General features: G+C 42.9%; 1 protein-coding gene across 3 annotated transcripts in view; it reads right to left on the reverse strand.

Annotated features, from left to right (window-relative positions):
- Positions 1-2,724: 2,724 nt before the first annotated feature.
- Positions 2,725-24,796, reverse strand: part of CJD1 (Chloroplast J-like domain 1) — a 106,574-nt gene continuing 84,502 nt past the window's right edge. For all 3 annotated transcript variants that reach the window (XM_086530048.1, XM_086530049.1, XM_086530050.1), the window contains 6 exons: positions 4,944-4,999; positions 4,058-4,115; positions 3,711-3,836; positions 3,479-3,577; positions 3,244-3,315; positions 2,725-3,158 (listed from right to left, as the gene is read on the reverse strand). In XM_086530048.1, the coding sequence (XP_086386174.1) occupies positions 3,096-3,158; positions 3,244-3,315; positions 3,479-3,577; positions 3,711-3,836; positions 4,058-4,115; positions 4,944-4,999 (474 nt within the window). In that variant the 3' untranslated portion in view covers positions 2,725-3,095. The remainder of the gene's footprint in view (positions 3,159-3,243; positions 3,316-3,478; positions 3,578-3,710; positions 3,837-4,057; positions 4,116-4,943; positions 5,000-24,796) is intronic.

A 24,796-nucleotide genomic window follows, 5' to 3' on the forward strand; every position in this document is an offset into this window, starting at 1 on the left:
ATGAAGCTAGGGACATCTAGACGCCCACGACTATGGAGGACTACACAACATCAACAGAGGCTGCATCAGAGGATTCGGATCACTATGGCCCTACATGCACGACACCCGATCAGTCGATTGACCATGGAGGAGATTGATGAGATCCACCAACGACCGATGATGGATCTCCTATGATTTAACTCTTTTAAGGATTGTAAATCGTGCTCATCTTGTATCAGTTCTCACCCATTATATTCCCACCCGACACCCACATTGTGTTGTATTAGCCCCCAATCACCACTTCTCTCCCCGCCCCCCACAAATTTCATCCACATATATACCAAATAGAGTAGGAGAGAGAGGGTGATAAAGGTGCACAATTGGCAGGGACATGGACTCCACTATTGTTATATGGTGATTATATTGTGTTGATCTCCGACTCTCCGTAGCGGATGCAATGTCACTTGGATGCTTTGCATAGGTTTGGTCACTACAATGGTCTGTCTGTCAACCTTGGTAAAACCAAGGTTATGGTGTTTAACACCACCCCACAATGGACCAAGAGATCAGCACCCACATTCACATACGGCCATGAGAGAGTGAAGTATATAGATGCTTACACTTACCTTGGGGTGGTCTTTAGTGGACTACCATTTTCATGAAGGAGAGCAGCACACTAGACTGACTAGAGCACATGCAGTATTAGGTGGATGGAGAGGAGGTGATCACAGATTCAGCTTTAGGAGCCTCGGACAAAGCTCTGGCTTTTTGACACTTTGGTGGCTTTCGCATTGCTCTATGGTGTTCAAATACAAGGGCCTTCATTGGACCATCACAGGAGGTCATGCCACACTGATGGATGGGAAGACATGGATAAGCCTCTAAGTCTCTATGATCTGCCAGCTTATTAGAGCCAAGGTATCAATACCACATGACATTATTTGAGCAGAGCTAGTTACCCAGATGAGAGGAGAGGCTAGCCAATCTCAGAGACGGATCACAAACTTCTTTAGAGTGAACCAGAGGTGCAACTACCACAACAGAGCTCACATTCTCATCACACCAGAGGCACAATGGTCAATCGAGCGATGAAGCTAGGGACATCTAGACGCCCACGACTATGGAGGACTACACAACATCAACAGAGGCTGCATCAGAGGATTCGGATCACTATGGCCCTACATGCACGACACCCGATCAGTCGATTGACCATGGAGGAGATTGATGAGATCCACCAACGACCGATGATGGATCTCCTATGATTTAACTCTTTTAAGGATTGTAAATCGTGCTCATCTTGTATCAGTTCTCACCCATTATATTCCCACCCGACACCCACATTGTGTTGTATTAGCCCCCAATCACCACTTCTCTCCCCCCCCCCCCCCCCCCCCCCCCCCCCCCCTCCCCTCCAACTCATATCCTACACAATTCTTGCTAGCCGCTTAGTTCACATCTAGCAGCTGAGACAAAGAAGGCTTTATTTCCTACAAGTGCACATTTGACCTCATAGAAGGTAAGGATGTATCTAACTTCCTTTGCTGCATATCACATCCTTCGACATTCAAAAGAGAGGGACAATTACCATTAAGGCTCGCCAAAAACGATAATCAAGGTCGAGCTTGAAGCAAAGCTATGCTAGAATTTGTTTGCTAACCTCCTTGCCAGCCTTATTAATAAGCGATTGATTGAAGACCTCAAGGATGGGCAGCACCACTATGTGCAGACGAACCGCTGGAACCTCGGTTATTCTAACTAAGTCAATAATTTTTATTGACAAACAAAAGTCCATCTATCAATCATACAAGTCAAGAGGGTGCAGGTTTTTCACGACAGCAGCAGTGTGCAACTTCGCCAGCTTCGGATAAGCAGCTCATTCTTTGAAGCACATGGTAAGGCACAATTGACAGTGCCGATCTAGGGAAATGTACAGCTCTGTGGAGACACAAGATGCCGGGCCCTCTTGCTGCTAAAGAATGCATTATGTGGAGATATCTTGAACAAATGAATAGAAAATGATGGCATGCCTTACATTCTGTACATTTCAAGCATAAACAAGTTCTAAGTCCCTTCTGCAAGTGGGAAAAGTGCCATCAGATGCTACAATATATTTCAGCCCTATCATATTACTTTCTTCCCTTTTGTGATGTGTTTACCCACCACCCAATGGACATCTTGCACAGTGGTTTTGTGACCTAATGTGACTAGTATTTCCCTCTGCTTAAAATGACAGTAATCCAGACGACATAGGTCCCCCTAGAATAAATCTGCTTTGCATGCACGATGAGCATCCCTGCAAAAACAGCTACAGTTCCCAACGGACAACTTAGATAGACCATTGGCCCCCTGCAGTATAAATCTGCTCTGCATGCACAATTAAGCTTCCCAACACTGAGGACAGACACTATACTGAATGCTGTCATGTTGTGCGAGTAGCTCACTTGTAAACACTGCGGAGAGCCCGTAAACTGTAAGCAGCTCGACTATAATTATAATTAAACTTTGCATTGGGCTTATTCTGTGGTAACCACACAGAACATGCACACAAACATGGAAACTTTTCCATTATATCTTCAAACCTTTATGATTTGCCACAATTGACGCGAGTTATGCATAACTCTTGAAAGCATCCCCACCAACTGACAACAATGCTTCCAGCTAATGCCGATGACATAACATTAATTTCAAATAAACTGTAGTGGTCAATCAGCTTTGGAAGTAAGCTCATGAAAAGACTCTGCACACTGCCCATAGAGTGACTCATATTATCCTCATCTCATAAGAAATCCTCAATCAAATGAATACGTTTTTAGTTGACAGTCAATATCCACATGCATTGAATGCATGCTTTTACTTCTGTGCTTGCAGTGACTCAAAACTCATATCAGATTACATGGCCGATAACTTGACTAACAACTATCATTACAAAATTTGTTTGCATATAAATGTCCAAGGTACCTACAGCTGACACAATTTTTACTAGACTATAGAGCTAGGCATTCAACCGAGGCCACACTCATCTCCCTGCTACCCATCCTATGACCTTGCGTCCATCTGTACTCCCTAGCCTAGAAATCTTATTTTTGTATGATGTGAAGAAAAAAGATATATCACCACTATCTGTAATATGAACCCACGAAAAAGAGCAATATAGAGGTAGCAATTGTTACGATGAGTTCCTGCAGACGGACACAGATGTAAGAGAATAAAATAGCAAAACCAAATGAAAAACTGTGCAAATAATATCCCGTTAATTAGGCTTACTTGACTATTTATGAGAAAACGAGGAATGTACTGGCCTAGAAGTTCAATGCCATTAAGGATTCCTGTGTATGCCTGCAAAATTTCATATAACTTATAACCTCATAAAGCATAAATGTTGGTTGACAAATATCCCTGCTGGTCAAAGATCGGCACACCGACCTCATTGAGCCTCCAGAGTACTGGGTACTTTATAGCAACAGTAATATTTTACCAGTAACAGTGAGAGAAGTATTACCAAAGAGCAGACAGCCACACAACTGAAGACTAGGCCGAGTGTTCGGAGCAGCCTCTTTCCGCCCTTGCTGGTCCTCTTCCCTTCACCATCTTCCTCTTCCTAATGCAAACAATAGCCATCATAAGCAAACGTAAAAGTAATTCCCCTAGATATGCACCCAAGAGCTTCACAAAGCAACGATACGATTTGCAAACCAAACCAAGCCATCAGAGAGAAACAGAGAAATAAGTACACTCGGAGTGAAAGGCTCTGCTTTCTCATAATGTTGTAGCTTATCAAACACGCGCCACATATAGCCAAATATGAGAAATTGAAAAGGCTTCCAGTCAGCTGACTGAGTGCTTATAATCCAGAGTCCCTATCCAGACATGAAAAGAAAATAAGTCGGTAGAGTGAGTTTCTTACTGCCAGGAAAGCCAATTAATCTTGATGAAAAGGTGGTCAAAGTTCTGAATTCAGATAAATTCTAGATTTACTTGGACGATAGTGAGGAGTTTCCCACGACTATCAACACTGCTGAGTTCATGAAACTACAATGTTTTCCAACACCCAAATGAACAAACTGCTGTAATGACTTACAAATACTGCTGAAATTGCAAGATTGATGAGGATGTCTCTCTTACTCGAAGGTGCATACCTGAAACAATGACCCCAGTTCAACAGCTTGCACGTGAGCTCCAAAAGTGCATGCACATTCATCAATCACAAGGAAAGTAGAACCCTAGAAACACAGAATAGTATCTCTGATTCAAGTCTGACTAATGTATGTTTTGAGATAAGCTGTGTGCTACACTCAACAGAAATGAGACTTACTAGGAACGTAACCTAAAACTGAACAGGAAATTCTCATCAATCTCCTCTAGAGTACCTCCCTCTCCCCTTCCCCGTTCCTGCTTTGAATAAACCAAGAAAGTGCTATTTCTTGCTCTCTTCAAAATCACATCAATGAATTCTGGTTTCAGCTATGTTATGTTTTGAGAGAGTGTACACGGCTTGCTTGAACTTCTGTATGTTTGTATCCCTTTAGATGTATGATTTATTGACTAAAAGAGGATAATTGAAAGTTCCTACCCTCCTACCCAAACACGTCTCATGGTGACCAAGGTTTGCACACACATATTGGCATGAAATACTGGTGTGAATGTATTAAGTAAAGTAGGTATGATGCAAGACTTACATGCATTCTATCACGAACAAAGTAAAGCATGCTCTCTATATTTTATCAAATCTGTATCACGTTATGTATACATGTACACAACCCAAATGTCTCTGTATTGATGTTTACCCAAACTACACATACAAAATTTTCTTACAATGCCAAATGAGCAGAATTTTATTTGAGAGACATCAACTAGAAAATTGGGTATAAGTTACCGCAAAATCAGTAAATAAAAGGTGGTCGCATTAAAAATATCTAGTTACAAAACAGGTGTAAGAGAAAAAACACTGATCGATTTTTCCTGACCTTGGTCCCCATGGCACAATTGGCTGTTTGTCAGCATACTTTATGTCTTTTGATACCTGGAAGCATTGCAAACACTTCAAACACTTGAACTGGAAACAAACAATAAAGTGAAATCTACAAAAGCAAATATTATATCTACAAATTACAAGCATTCAAAAGTATTGCAAATCGTTTTTCTCAAGATGGAGTATAGGGCTGTCAATTGTGGGAAGAAGTTTCAAAATCTGTTCAGTAATGATAATAAATCAGCAAGGTCGAGTCCCAAGGAAAATCCTCCTAGGCATCTATGCCATGTACACAGAGCTCCATAGTACATACCACATGACTAGAAGCCATCAGCCTCTATAAGGTTTGAAGTAAATTTAAGCAGATATGTCACAAGTCAAATTGAAAACAAATCTTTGCATCCTTTTTCAAGTGTTCTCTATAATGTTAAGTCTCAAATTGTTTTCTCTTTGAATTCAAGATATGAAGAATAGTGCATTTTAAGATGGCCACCAATGAATGGTCACAGGTTAAGGTAGACCACGCACTGGGTTAGAACATTGATAATGCACACTCCCACCGAGATAACTTGAAATGACGCCTGTGACATGTAGCTCATGCATAACGGGGACATACTTGCACACAGGAAGGATTGATGCTTTGGAGTGCTGGCTAGATCCACCAGAAACGATAATTACAATCAATAGATGGCATGATCATGAAAGATTGCTCATAGTGCATATGTGGGCTGATTGCTTTGAATGCTCACATGTTTTCACAAGCATCTTGAATTTATGTTTGAAGCTAGAATTGTGATCTACACGAAAAAGCTTTCATTCAATACCCATATTGATATTTCTTTTTGTTAACAGTTTTCCAAAGAAGGAAGGTTCTAGAAGCTTCTAGAAGATTCTAGGAGGAGGTGTTAGGAGGCTTCACAGATTTCAAAGGAGGTGTTCCACAGTTCAAAGGAGACCTTAAATTTTTTTAAGGCCAGTTCACCTACAAATACAACCCTTTCCCCTCACTTGAGCACCATTCCACTTGTTGAAGTTTTTGCCCAACATCATCCCAAGCAGCTCTACACCACCCCTACCATTCCCCACTACATCTCCCTTCCCTCTTTCTTGAAGGAAGCCCATTCCCTCTCTCTTTACCTTGCTGTTTTTACTGCAGCAGACCCAAAAATCTGAATATTCAGCCCTATTCTTGAAGTTATAGGCCCTTCCCTTCGCCATGGATGCAACCAAGAAAACGCCCTACTTCCTTCTCTTTCAAAATGGACTGAAATTCCCCCTTGTATATGTATATGTTGGTACATTTTCTCTTATGTATGGTTTATGTTCATGCATGTACACACATAGCATATAACATCTTTGCATGATCTACAATTGTGAGTTTCTTTAACTCACTACCGGGTTAATTATAACTGAGTTCAATCCTAAGGTACTTGGATTGAGCAGAATACTTTTTGTGTTATGTGCCATCTTCAACCCTCAATCTGCCTCTTGTGTTATGTGCATTTGTCTCTCTTGTTTATTTGTACAAGTTGTCACAAGTGTCGAATCATGAAATAAGCACTCCTAAGTTGTATGGGGCTTTTATAGTGATATCAGAGCTTTGGCTTGATCCGCACCCCTACACTACTAGTGCCTATAGATGATTGCTTGTGTGTACGTTTTCTTGAGCATATCTTTGTTTACAAATGGGAGAAACAAATGTTGCGATCCTAGAAGCTCTTCATAGTCTTCAAGAGGAGAACCGCTCCATTCGAGAACAACTTCCCAAACTTGAGAAGGGTGAGAAGTCAAAAATGATTCAAAGGAGAAGAATCCAGCAAAGTAAAATAGATCAAGAAAAAGGGGACACTCAATTTCAAAGTCAAGAAAGAGAAACAAGTGGCGGAGTCTTAAGTTCTTCTTCTTCCCAATCATTTGGTGCATACTCTGATGGATCGTCAAGTGCTAAGGAGTCGCCTTGAGCCTCTAAAATACATCATTGCGTGAGCAAGAGAACAACCTTGGCAGTTTTTGCCAGAATTTACGCTAATATGCTGACGTGGCACAGTTGTATGGAATTCCACATTTTGCCCTGCTAATTTTGGCATGTTTTTGGGAGTAAATGCTTTTGATACCCAGTGCATTTGGACTAGAGCTTTTGGGGCTCTCCTTTTGGGCATCCCCTGTACTGTTTATAAGAGCCCCTTGGGCCCCTCTTTAGACAGCATCTCGATGTCGACTCTCCTCCTCTCTCTCCCTGTCTATCTCTATTCAAGCTCAACTCAATTATTCGTAGTTTCTGCTCGTGTGTTGCTCTTGATCTTTGGCTTGGGGTGTCCAAGTCTATTACAATAATAAGTCCAAGAAACGTGTTCATTCGAGGATGACCTTAGTTCTCTATCTTCGTCTGTCACGTGTGCATTGAGCCAAGTGGACAAGCTACTGCTACAGGTCAGTGCCAACCTTAGTTAGCTTGGGATCTAGCCTAGTACCTTGTGAGCCTCTACAAATACATGCATGATCAGCAAGTCATAGTTGCATAAGTCTGCACAAGCGGCCGGTATTGCGCTTTCTAAGTGCGGCTATTCCCCATGCACACAAGCTTCTATGGCTACCTGTCACCTTCGCCGCGTGCTTTGTAGCCTATGCATGACTCTTGTAGGAGCAGTGAGCAAGAAAACGTTGGAGAAGGAGAGACGGAGAGAGAGAGAGAGAGAGAGAGAGAGAGAGAGAGAGAGAGAGGGGGGGGGGGGGGGGGGGGGGGGGGGGGGGGGAGAGGGGGGGATTGAGCGCTTGCAGAGAGCTCTCCGCACGCGCGCGTGCGTGTGTGTGTGTGTAGCTGTTTAAATCTTAACTAATAAGACATAATTGAATTTTTACATTCAAAAGAACAGTTGGCCGAGGAACAATGGACAGATATGTACAAAAATAACTCAGTATCAGAATTATTTAGGTACAATGATTGTAAGAAAGAGATCCTCTTTCAGTTAGACCAATAGTAAAAGAACTTCCCCGTTCTTCAATGAGTGCTTCATTAAGTAAGGTTGCTAGCCAAAGAAAAGAAAACCCTCCAAGATAGGATAGAGTCCTTACCTGCATCCATCCAAACAAGACAACAATTCAGTTAGCCTTGGATGTGTTTTACAGGTATCAATGGACCCTATCAGTTGTTATCCATGTCCATCTTATTGATTTTATTTACTTTAGACAAGCTAGGTTATTCATTAGAACTTGTATGATAGCAGTCTTTTATATACTTATTACATCAAACGATGAGTGTTACCTTCTACCTTTTTTATTGAGCTGTGAAGCCCACCAAGAATCCATATATCAATTTAATCATAGTGAGATCTATTTTTTACGCCATTGCTTGGTAGCTATGCTTTGCAATAGTAACTATATACTTACCTTCCTGAGAAGCAATTTCAAGGTGTCATTGGTGTTCTTTTACACACCGAGAGGTCAAGAACAACTTAAACTGTTTAAGATGCCCAATGGTAAAAAAAGAGGTTAATGTATCATCTCCCTTTTTGCAACAAAAAATACCAGTATAACCAATCAACAGAGTATCAAAAAAACTCATCTATACTAAGTAGACTCATGGATTACCAGCCATAGCTTTTTCCCAAAGCCGAAAGTATCAGCTGTATACTTACCTTCAGAATGCCAAGTTATCACGGACTGTAGTATCCGGCCCGATTAGAGTATGATGCTTAAGGTTTCAACTGTCATGGTTACTTGAAAACCACTCCATCCCCTTACTTGCTATGAAATCCCAACAGTGATAAGCCCAAGTGTGGCAACCAGTTTTATAAAAAAAAACCAACAGTTTCCGAATCCTGTCAGTCAAGCTCTCTCCCCCCTTGAATATTGACTATCCAAGAGAAAGGTTACGACCACGGCAACCCATAAGCTACCACATTAGTATCGACATTTTATTAGCTGGGTTAGATAACCTTTTATTGAAAAAAATAACCCTTCGCTGCTAGCACAGAGCCTGCTAGAAACTTTCAATCCTTGCCAATGTTTGACAGAGGTCTTTCACCATATGCAAAGCAAGGTTAGGACCCAAGCCAACTATGCAATGGCTCAACACAGTTTTTTTGAAAACACACAGTCCTTATCGGCCAATTTAGAGCAACCCCTGTAGTGGCAAACTGCCAAGTGGTTATGAGTGAAATCAACAACCCTTAGCTGCAAGCACAGAGCCCATACCAACTTGCAAGAGGAACCTCAATCCATGCCAGTGTTTTTAACAGAAACAGTTACCAACACGAGGTCTCAAGACCCCAGCCAGTCTTGCACAGTAGTTTGTTTTCAAGAAGATCATTTTTAAATAAATGTAACAAGCAACCCTTAGTAGTTTAAGTACGACCACCTGCAATAGACTTATGCTTAGCCCCAATATTACAACCGGTTATTTACAAGCACCAATTTTACACCTAGTAGTGCTCAACCTGCAGCGGCTGAAAATAGAGCCATAACAACCAGAAGCTATAAACCTTCCATGGCTTGAAAAAGAGCTAGTACAACAACCAGTTTTAAACAACAATCTGCCCACGTTTTCTATAGCAACTCATCCTCCCCCCTTTTTTTTATGCATAAGAGGGTCTCAAGGTACAAGCTGAACATGTCCGGCACAGTATTTCAAGGTCACATAATAGTATTTACACCAACCAGCTCTCACTCGGAGCCAACCGTGCATTACTGAAAAAAAGCTAAAGCGGGTATAACAAGGCACCTGAGATGTTTGAGCAGCAAGCTCCATCGTTTCAACAAGTTCAGACAGTAACGATACAGAGCAGAGAGAGAAGAAAACCTAATCCAAGGCTAAGTGAGGGCCAAGGTATGTCCTCACCTCTGTTTAAATACGTAGGTGTGCACGTTTCCAGAGAGGTGGGGATGAATGCGCCTAGCCACCCCTTACTGTGCAAATCCCACTTTCGGCCCGCGATTGCCATTGCCTGGGAAGTCCATACTTAGACAGTGGAAGAGAGTAGACAGGGCCGCCTATCCCTTATAATCATACCAAATTTTTCACGCTTCGATTATGCAAGGGCCTAGCCCCATTACAAGGAAAGTAAAGCAGAGCAAAAAAAAGCTCTATAGTCCCAATAGGGGGTGAAAAAAACCGAAGTGGGGGGAGATATTTGAACTAAAGCAAGCATAGACCAGTACTTTAGTGTGTGTGTGTGTGTGTGTGTGTGTGTGTGTGTGTGTGTGTGTGTGTGTGTGTGTGTGTGTGTGTTAGAGATTGCAACAGGTAGCGCTACCCCTCTATATAGCCAAGCATGTGAGATTCCTTGCCAGATTGTGCTCCACGTGAGAGAAGAGAGCTCGCAAAAACTCCAACACCCCCCTCTTTCTAATTCTCATGCTACTTGCTGATTTTAAGTCTTATTTTTAATGTTATTAAATCTAACCCATTTTGTATTGACCATGCCACTCATTTAAAACGTTTTTAAACCTTAGGCTTTGAAAATGAGTGATAAATTGTCAATTTTTGGCCACACTGAGGCATATTTAACTCTATTGCTTCTACACTTTTCACAACTCAGTCTGTCTGCTCCTGCCAGGACATATTTATATTGTGTAAGTGGCCGGCCACAACAAAAATGTTAAATCGTATCTTTATGAAAAAACTAGGGGACACCATCTTATTCATGTGATTATTCTGACATGTTCTGCATTGCATCCGAACATTGATAAAATTCAAGATGGCACATTGCATCAGAAAATTTACCCGTCTATCAAATGATTATTTAGTACCAATAAATTCATAAATTAGTTCTGTGTGCACAAAAATCATTTATAGTAATAGCTAAAAATATTACATCCCTCTGGCTTCTAAACTGCTATAGGGCTTCATGATATTTATGCAGGATGTCTAAAAAATCTCTCTTTCAATTTCTCTCTGTCATCCACTGAGCATCATCTAGGGGAGAGCAATTCCTAAACTTCACTAATACTTATGATGAGTCCTTCCAGACTTTAGTTGGCGCTCCTGATGGTGTATAATATGTTCTTGAAGACATATCTCTTCAGTTTTATCTACCTCAGGGGGATCTTTGGTGACTGGTTCAGCAAGAGGTTTGCCAACGAAAGGTCATAGAAGACTCACATGAAAAGCATTATGGATTTTCCAAGTCTGTAGAAGATCCGGTCTAAATGTGACTTCGTTCATCTAGGCTGTAATCTTGAAGGGGCCATAATATCTGTTGGAAAGTTTTACAACTTTCTCTTTCTGATTAGCATGTTTCATAAGTCTACATTGTCAAACTTTAGAAGAGCAAAGTGTCCTTGGACTAGCTTGAATTTCTAATGATATCTATCTGCTTCTTTCTTATGCTTTTCTTGAGATCTAAGGATAACCCGTTTCACTTGAGTGTAAGCGGTATCTAAATCTCGAACAAATTCATCAACTGCAAATATCTTAGCCTTGGTCAGAAGGATTGGGCGAAGATGTGGTTTGCCGTAAATAACCTCAAAAGAAGCTTTTCCTGCAGAGGAATGTACAGTGTTATTATAGGCAAATTCTACGAGAGGTAAATACTTCTCCCATTCTCCTTGGTTATCTGAGACATAGCACTTCATAATGTCTAGGACTGTGGAGTTAGCGATTTCGCTTTGTCCATCTCTCGGAGGAAGATAAGCTGGAAAAAATTTAGCTTAGTTCCTAGATTTGTAAAAAGTTCTCTCCAGAAGTTACTAGTCATTTGCGGGTCACAATTACTTATAATCATTTTGGGCATACCATGATGTTTAAAGATTTGCGCCACAAAGGTCTTTGGCATGTGATCAGCTTTGATGGTTTTTCTTACTGGAATGAAATGAGCTTGCGTATTGAATCTGTCTATAATAGTCCATATTGCATCATTTCCATTCCGAGTTCATCGCAGATCCATAATAAAATCCATGGCAATACTTTTCGAGGGTGCTTGGGGTACTAGTAGGGGTTGAAGTAAGCGAAGAGTTTTATGGTGATCATATTTAGCCTTCTGGCAAGGTACATAGTCTACCGTATTTATCTATGTTAGCTCATAGTGTGGGCCAGTGCAAATATCTTTCTAAGGCCTTTGTGGACATTATACCTCTATGTTCTACATAAGGAGAAGCATGTGCTTCATCCATCACTTTTGTTCTAAGTGGACGAGCCACACAAAGAGCCTAGTGAAAATAAAGATATCCATCCTTAATAGACTAGGGAAAATTTTCATTACCACTTTGTAGCCGTTGCAAGATTTCGCAAAAGTCTAAGTCGTCAGGCTACATCTGGGGTAGAGATTCTAACTCCTAATTATGTACACTCGTTATAGCATTTACTTGAGGCCATTGGGAAAGAGCGTCAGTAACTATATTCTTATTTCAAGAAGTGTGTAGTATTTGGATGTGAAACATAGAGAGAAAATCCGCCCATCGCATCTGTTTCTCAGACAACTTGCGTTGGGAGAGAAAGTATCGAAGACTCTGATGATCTGTTTTGATCAAATCTGCCCCGAGAAGGTAATGCTTCCAAATTGAGAGAGCATGTATCACTACCATGAGTTCCTTCTTGTAAATGGAAAGACGAAGCTCCGTGTATTAGACTTGGACACCCCAAGCCAAAGATCTAATGCAACACACACGAGAGAAACTGAAGGTTGGAGTAACCCAGGCGTCTTATGCCGATCGTACTTGACTTTTTGGTACACCAAACATTCCTTGGCATACTGATCGATGCCTGCTTTAAGGCTTGGCCAAAAGAAATATCTTTCCAATGCTCAAGTCGTAGAAAGAATACCCCGGTTACTCGCATAAGGCGAAGCACGTGCTTCATCCATAATATTCTTCCTCAATGGCACCGCCACGCAAATTGCCTGGTGGTGATGGAGGTAACCATCCCGAATGGAATAGGGATATTCGTTCTCTCCGTTATGTAACTTACTCCAAATGGAGGTCCAAATGGAGGAGAAGGTTGGCTCATTCGCATAAAATTCTTGAAGTGATTCCAAATCCTGGTGATATACAGATGTAATTGCATTCACCCTTGGTCGTCTAGACAGTGCATCCGCAACCACATTCTTACTCCAACCGTATGAAGGATCTTGAAGTGAAACATGGACAAAAAGTTGGCCCATCTCATCCGCTTCTCAAATAGTTTCCGTTGCGTAAGGGAAAACCGCAAACTCTAATGGTCGGTTTTGATCACCAAATCTGCTCCTAGAAGATAATGCTTCCAAGTAGACAAGGCGTGAATCACAACCATAAGTTCCTTTTCGTAGACCGAGGCATGCAATTCTCTATCCTTAAGCCGTCTACTTTCATAAGCCAACGCATGGGCTTCTTGGTTGAGCACCGCGCCAATGCAATCACCTGAAGCATCGCAGTGAATCTCGAATGGTTTCCTAAAGTCTAGCATTATCAAAATAGGACCATGACTTGATAAATACTTGAGCCTATCAAATGCTCCTTGTTGTCTCAATCCCCATTGAAAGGGAATCTTCTTCCTTGTTACGTCATGAAGTGGTCTTGCTACATGAGCAAAACCTCCGATATTAAGAACACAATCCCAAAAAGCTGTGTACATCATGTACCGCAGTGGGAGTTGGCCAGTCTTGTTCCACTTGGATCTTGGCTGGGTCCATACTCACTTGGTTGTGAGATAGTATATGGCCGAGATAGTGTATCTCCATGAGAACGAACTCATGGAGAAAGAACTCACTTTTCTTTGCATTGCCATGCAACTCATGCTTTTGTAGTTCTTGAACATTATATCTAAGTGCTTCTGATGTTCCTCCTCTGTCTTCGAAAAGACGAGTATGTAATCAAAGAACACTCTTGTAGAAGCTCAGTGTGGGCTCAAAATTCGATTCATCATTCGATAGAATGTGGAAGGAGCATTGGTCAAGTTGAAAGGCATTACCAAAAATTCGTATAGTCCAAAAGGTAGTCCGAAAGGCAGTCTTATGGACATCCTCCCCGCTCTTCAAGTCAATGCGACTAAAGATGCTTGCACAATGTAACCTATCGAGAATATCATCAATCCAAGGAATCGGAAAGTGATTCTTGATGGTGATCTTGTTTAAAAATCATTGGTCTATGCACATTTGAAATGTGCCATCTTTCTTCTGCACCAGTAAAACTGGAGAGCAGTAGGGCGAAGTACTCGGTCAAACTAGACCTTTTTCCAAAAGCTTGTTGACTTGCTTCAAAATTCCCTCTTGTTGAGCAAGAATTACCTTGTAAGGGTGTCACAAATTGCTGACGTGTCAAGCCACTGAAGAACGGAGCCGCCTTGTAGATCCAGATCGAGGGGCCTAAACCCTAAGTGAAGAAGTAGCAGAAGAAGAAGCAGCAGCAATAGAAGTTTTACCAACTTGCAAAGTCTTGCCAAGTGGCCTATTTCTAAATAGGAGTTTCCGCCTACTAATGGGACCCCGTCCGATGGGGCCCAAGTGACACAGACAATAAATAAAGCTGGAGCCACACACACACACAAGATAGCGTAAAAGCTGATGACTTGGCAACTGTACGATCAACCCAAAATTCACGCTGGCTGCTCACGTGGAAAACTGTACGGATTTCCGCAATTTGCGTTGCAGCATGCTGACATGGCAAGTGTACGGATTTTCATGATTTATCATGGGCAACTTTTCAACGTCAGCTTTTGAGTTTAGCTTTTCATGTAAACTGCTTTTGAGAGGCCAAGCCTCAAGGGCCTTTAAATATGAGCCAAGCGCTCATTCTCTGGCACGCTTCTAGGTGAAGGTGCAGAGCATGGAGTACCGGCATTGTATTGAGTTCAAGCAATATAAAGAAATACCAAGAGGGGCGCCAAGGTTTGGGGCCAATGCTCTCTTGGGGTGGAACTCCACCACTCCATGTCTCGTGTGTCGTGTGTCACAAACGGGAGCGCATAACAATATAAAATATACTCACATAAATAGAATTAATCACTTAATACCGAAGCCAAAGGATATAGAGAGAAATAAATAGAGAGAGAGAGAGAGAGAGAGAAAATCGACACAATACTGGGGACCAGAAGATGGGCTGGTCCGCCCCGTAATAGTATCTTTATTACTGAGGAGAAGTCTATACAAGCAATTGAACCGAACATATTACCACGTTCGTTCTAGAATAAGACTTGATGGTTCCCGGAAGCCTCAGCTTTCTATTCCTAGGGCAAAACCCTATTCCAAGGAACTTCTGTTCCTTATTCCAAATCCTCGAGAATCAAGGTTCTCGCCTATGGATCTCACCTTCGAGACTCAAGGCATGGCATCCCTGCAACTCTTTTATAACTCTGTTTCCAGAGTCCTCTTCTCGCAGAACAACTCTGCTTTCGCGGACACGAAGTCCTTACTTGGGAATTTCAACTTCCGGATCACAACTCGAGAAACTACCTCTCTCTCCGATCCGTGGATCTACTTCCCAAACTTGGGTACGAAACCCTTGGGCTAATCTGGCTCTAGTTCCTCAAAGCGCTTTTCACCTGTAGAGGCTCGTGCCTTCCTTTGCTCCTACTCCCTCGCTAAGAGGAAGTACACCTGCAAACAAATACTCAAAGTTCATAACATGAAAATCGTTACCTTCAAAGTCTCGATGCTCGAAACGCAACTCAGTTCTCGAAAAGCAATTCCCCAGAAGAGATCTCTACATAGAAAATCCTCTCTTCCAATCCTACACACAAAAGAGGTGTGTTCTCGGGTTCCTTCTCGTAAATCAGCCCCGTCTACGACGCTTATGGGCTGAAAACAGAGAAAAATAGCAACTTGTCGCGATGGAAACACGCTCCGTAGGCACTTCTTGGCGAGGGAACTCGCGCACTGGGTCCTGGCGACATCGGGTACACTTGGGGCAGCCATGGGCATCACCAACAACGTCTTCTTTGCGGTTGAAATCTGCAATAGCATCTCCTCCTTGCGAAAGTTGGTCTTCTCTCTGGGAGAGGGTGTGTGATGCTTTTATATCTCCCTGGCCACGGAAAAGATAGCAGAGCATTGGCTGCTCGCGTAGAGATCACGGCCATTTTTCGGTTTTTATTTTTATTTTTTATTTTTTTATTTTTCCACTGCTTTGCCAAAAAAAGAGAGAGAAATCGCTGGCTGGTTTTTGCTGCTTTATTTAATCATAGGCTGCCCACTTATTAAGTGGGCGGCCGGTCACCTCTAAAAATGGTCCGAATCTGTCCAAAAGCTCAATAAAACCTTATAAGTTAAAAACAATGCTTTCACAGCACTTCCCAGGCGTCCCTGGATGCAATCACATACACAGTTGCAATGCAGACATAGACTTCCTCGCGGGAAAGCATCTGCTTTCCGGAAAGCAATCTCGCTTTCTTAAAAAGCATCTGTTTTTTCTCAAAGTTTCCTCGCCCTGGATATCTTCATTCAAGTGCTTGCTTTTCCTTGTGCATAATTTCAACACAGTTCGGAATTTCCTCTCGACTATGGATATCCCCTTTCCGATGCACCCGTCACCCACATTGGTACGCTACCCATCACCTAGTCCTTTCCTACCGAGCTTACGGTACAATCTCCTTCACGATGCTCTATGTCACCCATCCTATGACGCATGAGAGATATTCGTTCCCAGATGGTCGGATACTTCTTCCCGATGCTCCCTGTCACCAATCCGATGTGACGCATTAGAAGTACCCGCTCCTGGTGGACTTACAAATATTCCCGTTCACAATGCTCCCGTCATTACTTTGAATGATGCTCTAGGAATACTCTGTACTCGGATGTCTCCAGTGAGAAAGACCCTCTCACTTAAAATTCCAATAATTCATTTAGGATTATTTTTCCTTGGTGTTCCAAGCGAGAAAACCCTCTCACTTATAAATCACATTTAGAATTATTTTTCTGTCAGATAAAGCCAATTTAGCAACATCCCTCTCACTTATAAACAATTGTCCTCAACTGTAGAGGTCCAACTGAACTGCTAGAGAGAAACCGGAAAAATTTCAAATCTTGCTCAATGGTGAGTTTAGCTAGTCCTTTCTCAAAGAGAACTTAGAAATTTAATTAAACAAAAATTCAAAAAATTTAATAATTCAATAATTCAATATTTACATTACCGGTTCATGTCCGTCCTCTAATACCTCGAGGATATCCTTCACCAATCATCAAACTTACGAACCATGTAAGAACTCGTTATTCGCGTCTTTCCAACAGATCGGAAGTTTCTTCATCCGAGAATTTGTTAACTCAATTCCACCTTCTCAATCCCAAGAAGATTAATCCTCCTAGAAATCAATCTAGGTATCTGTCCTTGCGTATAATCTTACACTATTAGTCCTATTCACAGCACTCCCAGGCGTCCCTGGATGCAATCACATGCACAATTGCAATGCAGACATAGACTTCCTCACGAAAAAGCATCTGCTTTCCCGAAAAGCAACCCCGCTTTCTCAAAAAGCATCTGTTTTTCCTCAAAGTTTTCTTTGAACCTAGATATCTTCATTCAAGTGCTAGCTTTTCCTTGTGCACAATTTCAACACAGTTTGGAATTTCCTCTTGACTATGGATATCCCCTTTCCGATGCACCCGTCACCCACATTGTGACGCATCAAGAATACCCATCACCTAGTCCTTTCCTACCGAACTTACGATACAATCTCCTTCACGATGCTCTATGTCACCCATCCTATGACGCATCAAAGATGTCCGTTCCTGGATGGTCGGATACTTCTTCCCGATGCTCCCTGTCACCCATCCGATGTGACGCATCAAAACTACCCGCTCCTCGTGGACTTACAGATATTCCCATTCACAGTGCTCCAGTCATTACTTTGAATGACGCACTAGGAATACTCTGTACTCGGATGTCTCCAGTGAGAAAAACCCTCTCACTTAAAATTCCAATAATTCAGAATTATTTTTCCTTGGTGTTCCAAGCGAGAAAACCCTCTCACTTATAAATCCAATAAATCATTTAGAATTATTTTTCTGTCAGATAAAGCCAATTTAGCAACATCATGCATCTCTTTCAGTTCGGTTGTTATTGAAGTGCTTAAAGTTATTCAGTCTGCTCTTTTCAGTTGGCACGTGGTGCCCATCTCGTGACAGTGGTATCAGAGCTTCATGTATACGCTTTTCTCAAAGCATACCGGTCCTACCAAAGTGCAAACAGAGCAAGAATTTTTATGCTGGGAATTTTAGTAAAGACTTATTAGCCACTCCCACCCTTACTCCATTGTGCATTCGGCGCCCTCTCGTCTTCATTGCTATGTCTTACAGGGCATAAGCCATAAAGAACCCAAGACTCATATGAGTTCATGGATTTGGCAGCATACTTGCAGTTTCTCCTCAACGAGCTTCGCGATATTCTTTGGCGGCATCCTCAACAGAATCTCCCGATGCTGCAAAGTTTTCAACAGTTTCTGTTGCTAATTGGACTATTTTCTTATTTTTATGATTAATTTTTTTTTTAGGATATTTTATTATGTGCACTAAGAACTGTTAAAAGATTGTAGCTACAGGAACTGCCATCAGGAACGGACAACTCTGATGTGTCATTTGATGGGTGACGGTAAACATCGCGAAGGAGTTTCCGTACGTTCGGTGGAAAGGGCCGGGTTACGAGTGCCCTTGATGCGTCACATGATGGGTGACGGGTGCATCAGTAAGGGAGCATCCCGTAGGCTAAGGAAGAAATCCGAACTGAGTAAGAAAATACGCGTAAGAACGCAAGCACAAGAATAAAGATGGGTTCAATGAAGCTTTTTACGAAAAGCAAGAACAATCGCGAGAAGGCAGACGCTTTCCCGCGAGGAATCTATGTTTGCATTGCATTCGTGCATGTGGTTGCATCCAGGGACGCCTGGGAAGTGTTGTGAAATGCATTGGTTTTAACTTATAAGGTTTTATTGAGTTTTTGGGCAGGTTCAGACCAATTTTAAAATATGCCGGCCGCCCACTTAATAAGTGGACAGCCACTTAGAAGATAAAGCAACAAAACCAGCCAGCGAATTCTCTCTCCCTATTTTGGGTAGAACAACGCAAAAAAAAAAAAAAAAACGGCCGCGATCTCTACGCGAGCAGCTATTCGTGCCGTGGCCAGGGAGCTATAAAAGCACCACATGCCCTCACTCAAAGGGGGTACCAACGTCAGCAAGAGAAGACTCTGCCGCAAGAGATCGCGAGACTACGAAGCATGGAAGTCGCTTTTTCCCGCGCAAGAGCGACAGGTATCTATTGTGGATTCGCCATACGAATTGTTGTCGCGTGTTTGTGTGGTTTGTTTTGCAGGAATCTCCCGTCTTACGGGAAGGCCCTTCACAGGAAGTACGGCTTCACGCCTAAGTCACTTACGGGAAAGTACGGCTTCACACCTAAGTCCCTTACGGGAAAGTACGGCTTCACGCCTAAGTCCCTTACGGGAAGGAACGGCCTTGTGCCCAAGCCCTTTACGGGAAAGCATGACCTTCGGGTCTAAGATTACAGAACGGAGAGGTTTCCTCGGGTTCTCGTGCTTGTAAACGAATTCTCCCTGAATAAAAGAATACTCTTAACGGGGGGGGACCAGCCCATCTTCTGGTCCCCAACACTGTGTCGATCTTCTCCCTTCTCTCATGTTTGTAAAGAATTATAATTTTCAGATTTTCTAAGTGCTCGTGTACGCTCCCGTTTTGTGACAGTTTCTGAATTACATGTTACCCCCTCTGATGCCCCATGTGGTACCTCCTCTTACGGCGCCAGAAAGTACGAGAGCTTCCAACCAGCAACCTTCCCAACCGTCTGTTCCGATCAGGGGAGTCTTCAGGAATATAGTGCAGCCATCTTGACTTTGATCCAATGCAACCACCTTTGCCACCGCCATTGCGCCCACCACCACCGCCACCAAGCTACAATGGTTGGAGCCCTTATGGATACCCTTATTATTTGTACTCGGGATACACGCCTAACCAATCGAAAGATTTCAAGGATGGTGGTGTCAAAGGCATAGTAACAGGGAATGGCCGTTTTCAAGTCTCCGTTCCCCGTTTCTGTTCTAAGTTCCCGTTCCGAATCCCCGTTCCGTGTTTCAAACGTGAGTACTTGTAACAGGGAATGGCGTTTTATGGCAGTTGCCGTTCCGCGTTCCCCGTTCCGGATTCCCGTTCCTGGTAACTATGGTCAAAGGTGGCAACGGAAGATACAATGAAGACAAGAACTGGCCCGTGATCGGGTAGGTACCTCAACTCCAATCTAGAGCACATGCAATGCCAAACACATGAACAAGGCAAACATGTGGAGAAGAGAGATCACTAAGGTAGAAAGAGACGTGACATCTAAGAATGAGAGAGAGAGAGAGAGAGAGAGAGAGATCTGGGCAAGGCTCTCTATGCTGATGACAATCTGCTCATACAAGTGACCAAGGGTGGTCCGGCATAGAACTAACATGCCGAATGGATAGACCCGAGGTGCACACAACTGCGACTGCTACTGACACTGCCAACTGCTCCTGCACATGAGACCACTGACACGGTCTCCACATGGACATCACCTCCGACATGCTCTAAGAGCATAGATCCGGTGCATCTCCTTCTCGCTAGATCTAGATGTGGATCTAGATCTCGGTCGAGGAAACCAGCTACTGCATGGGCACAAGGCCTGTGAAAGGCTTCCCTAAGGTGGTACTGCACCGTAGAGATGATCTCTGAGCACTGCATCTTCTGTCCATGAAAGACGTTGGGGCTGAATGCTGCCCTCTGGCAAAGGGAGAAAAACCGTTGAGCTGCATGGGTAAAAACGCTAGGGCTGCATGCCCCATCTGCCCTCTGCACCTCCTAGGGCTGCCCCCTAGGGACGCCCTGTGCTCCCAAAGCCTGCACACACACTGTCTCCCCCAAGCCCTCCTGCCCTGCCTATATACATGACAGAGACCAGGTCGGTCAGATATCAGCCAGCCCTCACGACCTAAGAAATGTAGGAGAACAAGTAGAAAGGACAACAGATGCCCTCTGCACTAAAGGGAACAAAATACCGACAGGTGTGGGAAAAATACTCAAACCCTGCACGAGCCTAATGGCCATGGAACTGAGCCAAAACCCAAGGCTAAACACGGCTAGACACAACCCGTCATGAGAAACCTACCTCACACTGGCCGGGCACAGCCACAAAACAGCCCTCACTCTTTAACACCTGTCCCTGGGAGAAACTGGGACCAACTAGACGAATCCGGAGAGATGCTTGTACTCTTAACACCCCATCTCAACTCATGGAAAGGAAGTCGGACTAGGAAGCTGGAGTGAGCAATCTGCAATTGTAAAGAGAGGGTTTCGTGAAGGAGGTTATCTGCTACAATGTTGGGGTCAGCCCAAACTTGGACGGCCACCTAGTGTGTGAACACCTTGTAAATGCCTTTTTAAAGCTCATGAAAACCTAATGCAAATCCTCTTTTGTGTGCCTCTCTGTCGTGCTACCTTATCCTTCTCTTTGTGTAGTCTATGGCTCTCCAACACTTCCATCCTCCATAGTAGCTCCAACTAGTATCAGAGTTGTGGTTTCAGCTTTGGGCATAGAAGAGGAGTCTCTCTCTTTTGTGCATGCAATTGCAAGAAAAGAATCTTTGCAAGACCAAAACTGCCGCGGCTGGTGGATGTTGCCCACACAGTAAAAGACAATGATAAAAATAGCACTAGTAGTCAGGAGGCTAGAGTTCTGCCAGGCCATTGCAGCACCTATTGAGCAAAATCAGTGAGAAAGTATAGGGCCTCTACTTTTGTTGTGCACATCGGCTATGAAGGTATTGCAGCAAGCTGCCATTTCGAAAAACCGTGTGAGGACCTGTAGGCTCTCTCGGCGGTGCTTGAGGCAAGCCACGACAGCTGCATCCTCCCCTGCTATCCACAATCCTGTCAAGAGTTCAAGCGAGAGCAGGCACAGATATCACCACAAGCAACACCGTTGTCGTCATTGCCATAGGTTGCACCAATTTCGTCAGCAATGATGCCCAGGTCGATTTTTTTTTAATATCAAAGCTTCCTTTTTTTTCCCTTGTCTTTTAGTGACCTTTCATCTGAGCAGTTGTTCACTTGAGCAGCAATAGGCAAATATTATTTGGCGAAAAATGTATGCATGATATATATGCCAAACGAAATTTGGCCACGCCCCACAAATGTCCCACACTTCTTTGTTTTGATAATCATAATATGTAAGTTTGAATGACACTTGAGCGACAAGTTTGTATCTGCCTCCCTGTGTTTCAATACATCATTCTTTTATGTCAAAGTCCATGTTGTACGGGATTAGACGCTGCCTCAACAAGTGAGTGTAGTCGACGGTAAGACCTTCCCAATGAGACTGTAAAGCATCTCTCATGAGGTTATCGGGTAAACCTAAACCCAAGGTTATCGGGTAAACCTAAACCCAAGGTTAGCTAGAGTTAACCAAGAACTCGATGGTTTGGGAGTAAACCATAAACTCCACATGTTTGGTAGCTACGTTGAACTACACCCTTTCTGTTTGAGGAGAGGTGGTTTGTGGTAGCACTAGGTTATGGGTACACCTAAAACCCTTAATTGTGAGAAAAACCTAAAACTCACGGTTTACGAGTATACCAAAAACTCGTGGTTGAGAGTAAACCTAGAACTCTGAGTATCATGAGAGGGGTGAGTGAACTTCAAGGGGGGCATATGACGAAGATTATGCCAAGTTTGGTTTAGGGGGGTGATTGTTCAATGTTGGGGTCAACCCTTGGGGTCCAAACTTGGACGACCACCTAGTGTGTGAACACCTTGTAAATGCCTTTTTAAGGCTCATGAAAACCTAATTCAAATCCTTTTTTGTGTGCCTCTCTAGGATGTCACAAACTGTTGACGGGTCAAGCCACTGAAGAACGGAGCCGACTTGCAAATCTCGGCCGAGGGGCCTAAACCCTAAGTGAAGAAGTAGCAAAAGCAACAACATCAGAAGAAGAAGTTTTACCAACTTGCAAGTCTTGCCGAGTGGCCTATTTCTAAAGAGGAGTTTCCGCCAACTTATGGGACCTCGTCCAATGGGGCCCAAGTGACACATAGACAATAAATAAAGTTGGACCCACACACACACAAAAGATAGCATAAAAACTGATGACATGGCAATTGTACGGACAACCCGGAATTCATGCTAGTTGCTGACGCGGCAAACTGTCCGTGAAACAATCCTTATACCTTTCAATAAATCAAAAACATATACCTAGATGAATCCAGGATAAGCCCAAATTCACCCTTAAAGGAAAGTGCAAGGTATAGATCCATGGTAGTCACCCACAAGACAATATAACCATCAGCTCCATCATGCATAGTATTGACTAAATACCATGGCATCCCCACTAACGTCGTCAGTGCACAATAGTGGGTGTAGAACTAGGTACTAACATATGCTCCCCAACACCACGCGCACACACACAAGAGCATACATCGACACAAAGTTCAACGTACTCAGTTTTTGTCATGACTCCAGAGATCAAGGGCAGACTCAACCATAATGAAGCCTAGCTTAAAGGAAGCATTAAGTCGGAAAAATTGCACAAAAATGAGATAGTTGATAGGACATACGCACCACAAAAGATAGAAAGAATTAGCACAATATCAATTGGTCGTAACTCACACAAAAAATTCACAATGTGAAGTTTGCATGTCTACTATACGACTAAAAAATATACCTAGATGAATCCGGGGTAAGCCCAGATTCACCCTTACAGGAAAGTGCAAGGTATAGCCCCATGGTAGTCACCCACAAGACAATATAACCATCAGCTCCATCATGCATCGTATTGACTAAATACCACAAGATCCCCACTAACGTTCCTCACTGCCCAATAGTGGATGTAGAACTAGGTACTAACATATGCTCCCCAACACCACACGCACACACAAATGAGCATACATCGACAAAAGTTCAACGTACTGAGTTTCTATCATGACTCCGGAGATCAAGGGCAGACTCGGCCATAATGAAGCCTAGCATTAAAGGAAGCATTAAGTCTGAAAAATTAGCACAAAAATTAAAAAATGAGGTGGTTGATAGGACATACGCACCACAAAAGATAGAAAGAATTAGCACAATATCAACTGTTCGTAACTCGGACGAAAACTTCATGATGTGAAATCTGCATGTCCGCTATACGAATAAAAAATATACCTAGATGAATCGAGGATAAATTGAAAACATTTAATTTCCAAACTAGAGAGAACTCTCGTTAGTTTTGTCCTTTTCCCATGCAAAAATCAAGTAAGCAGAACACGCAATTCTTTATTTACTTTTTAATGGAGATATGGCTTACAATAGGGAATAGCCAACCCCTAGCATCAGCAAAAAATTTAATGTCCTTGCCCTCATGCTCAAAAGCGAGGATCTTTTCCACATAATCTGGGACCGGTTGCATATGGTAGTGCCATGGCATACCCAAGATGATATCACATCCCTCAATGGGTGCCATCAAAAATGATTCACGGTCCTTGTACTTGCCAATCCGAAGATTAGGTTGTCCTTGCGCGGGAGTTGCATTGGTAGTCAACCCCTCGAATGCCGATCCAAAAGTGACCAGTCACAGATCCCCAACCCTTTAGAAGCCGATGCTTCCCTTTTATGTTTTCGTATTCCCTTGAACATCAAGAATAGAATTCGAGCTCAGTGGAGCGGGTTCCTTCTTCAATTGTTTCTTCTTTGAAGATGCTTGCTCCTACCGTTATTGCCGAACAAGGCAGTCAATCTTCATGTGTCCTTTCTCACCACAGTAGAAACACCTTCCTTGCTCTTTGAAGGTTTACTTGATTCAACATAAGATACTTGAGCCGTTTGTCGGTACCATTTGGCTTCTTAGGTTGATCCGAGTCCTCAGGGGAATGCTTTTTGCCTTGGTCACCATGATCATCATAGACCGCTCTTTGCCTTACACGGTACGTGTTGTGTTCCATGAGTC

This window comes from Adiantum capillus-veneris, chromosome 15 (assembly GCF_014529385.1).
Source record: "Adiantum capillus-veneris isolate H3 chromosome 15, ASM1452938v2, whole genome shotgun sequence".
Classification (NCBI taxonomy): domain Eukaryota; kingdom Viridiplantae; phylum Streptophyta; class Polypodiopsida; order Polypodiales; family Pteridaceae; genus Adiantum; species Adiantum capillus-veneris.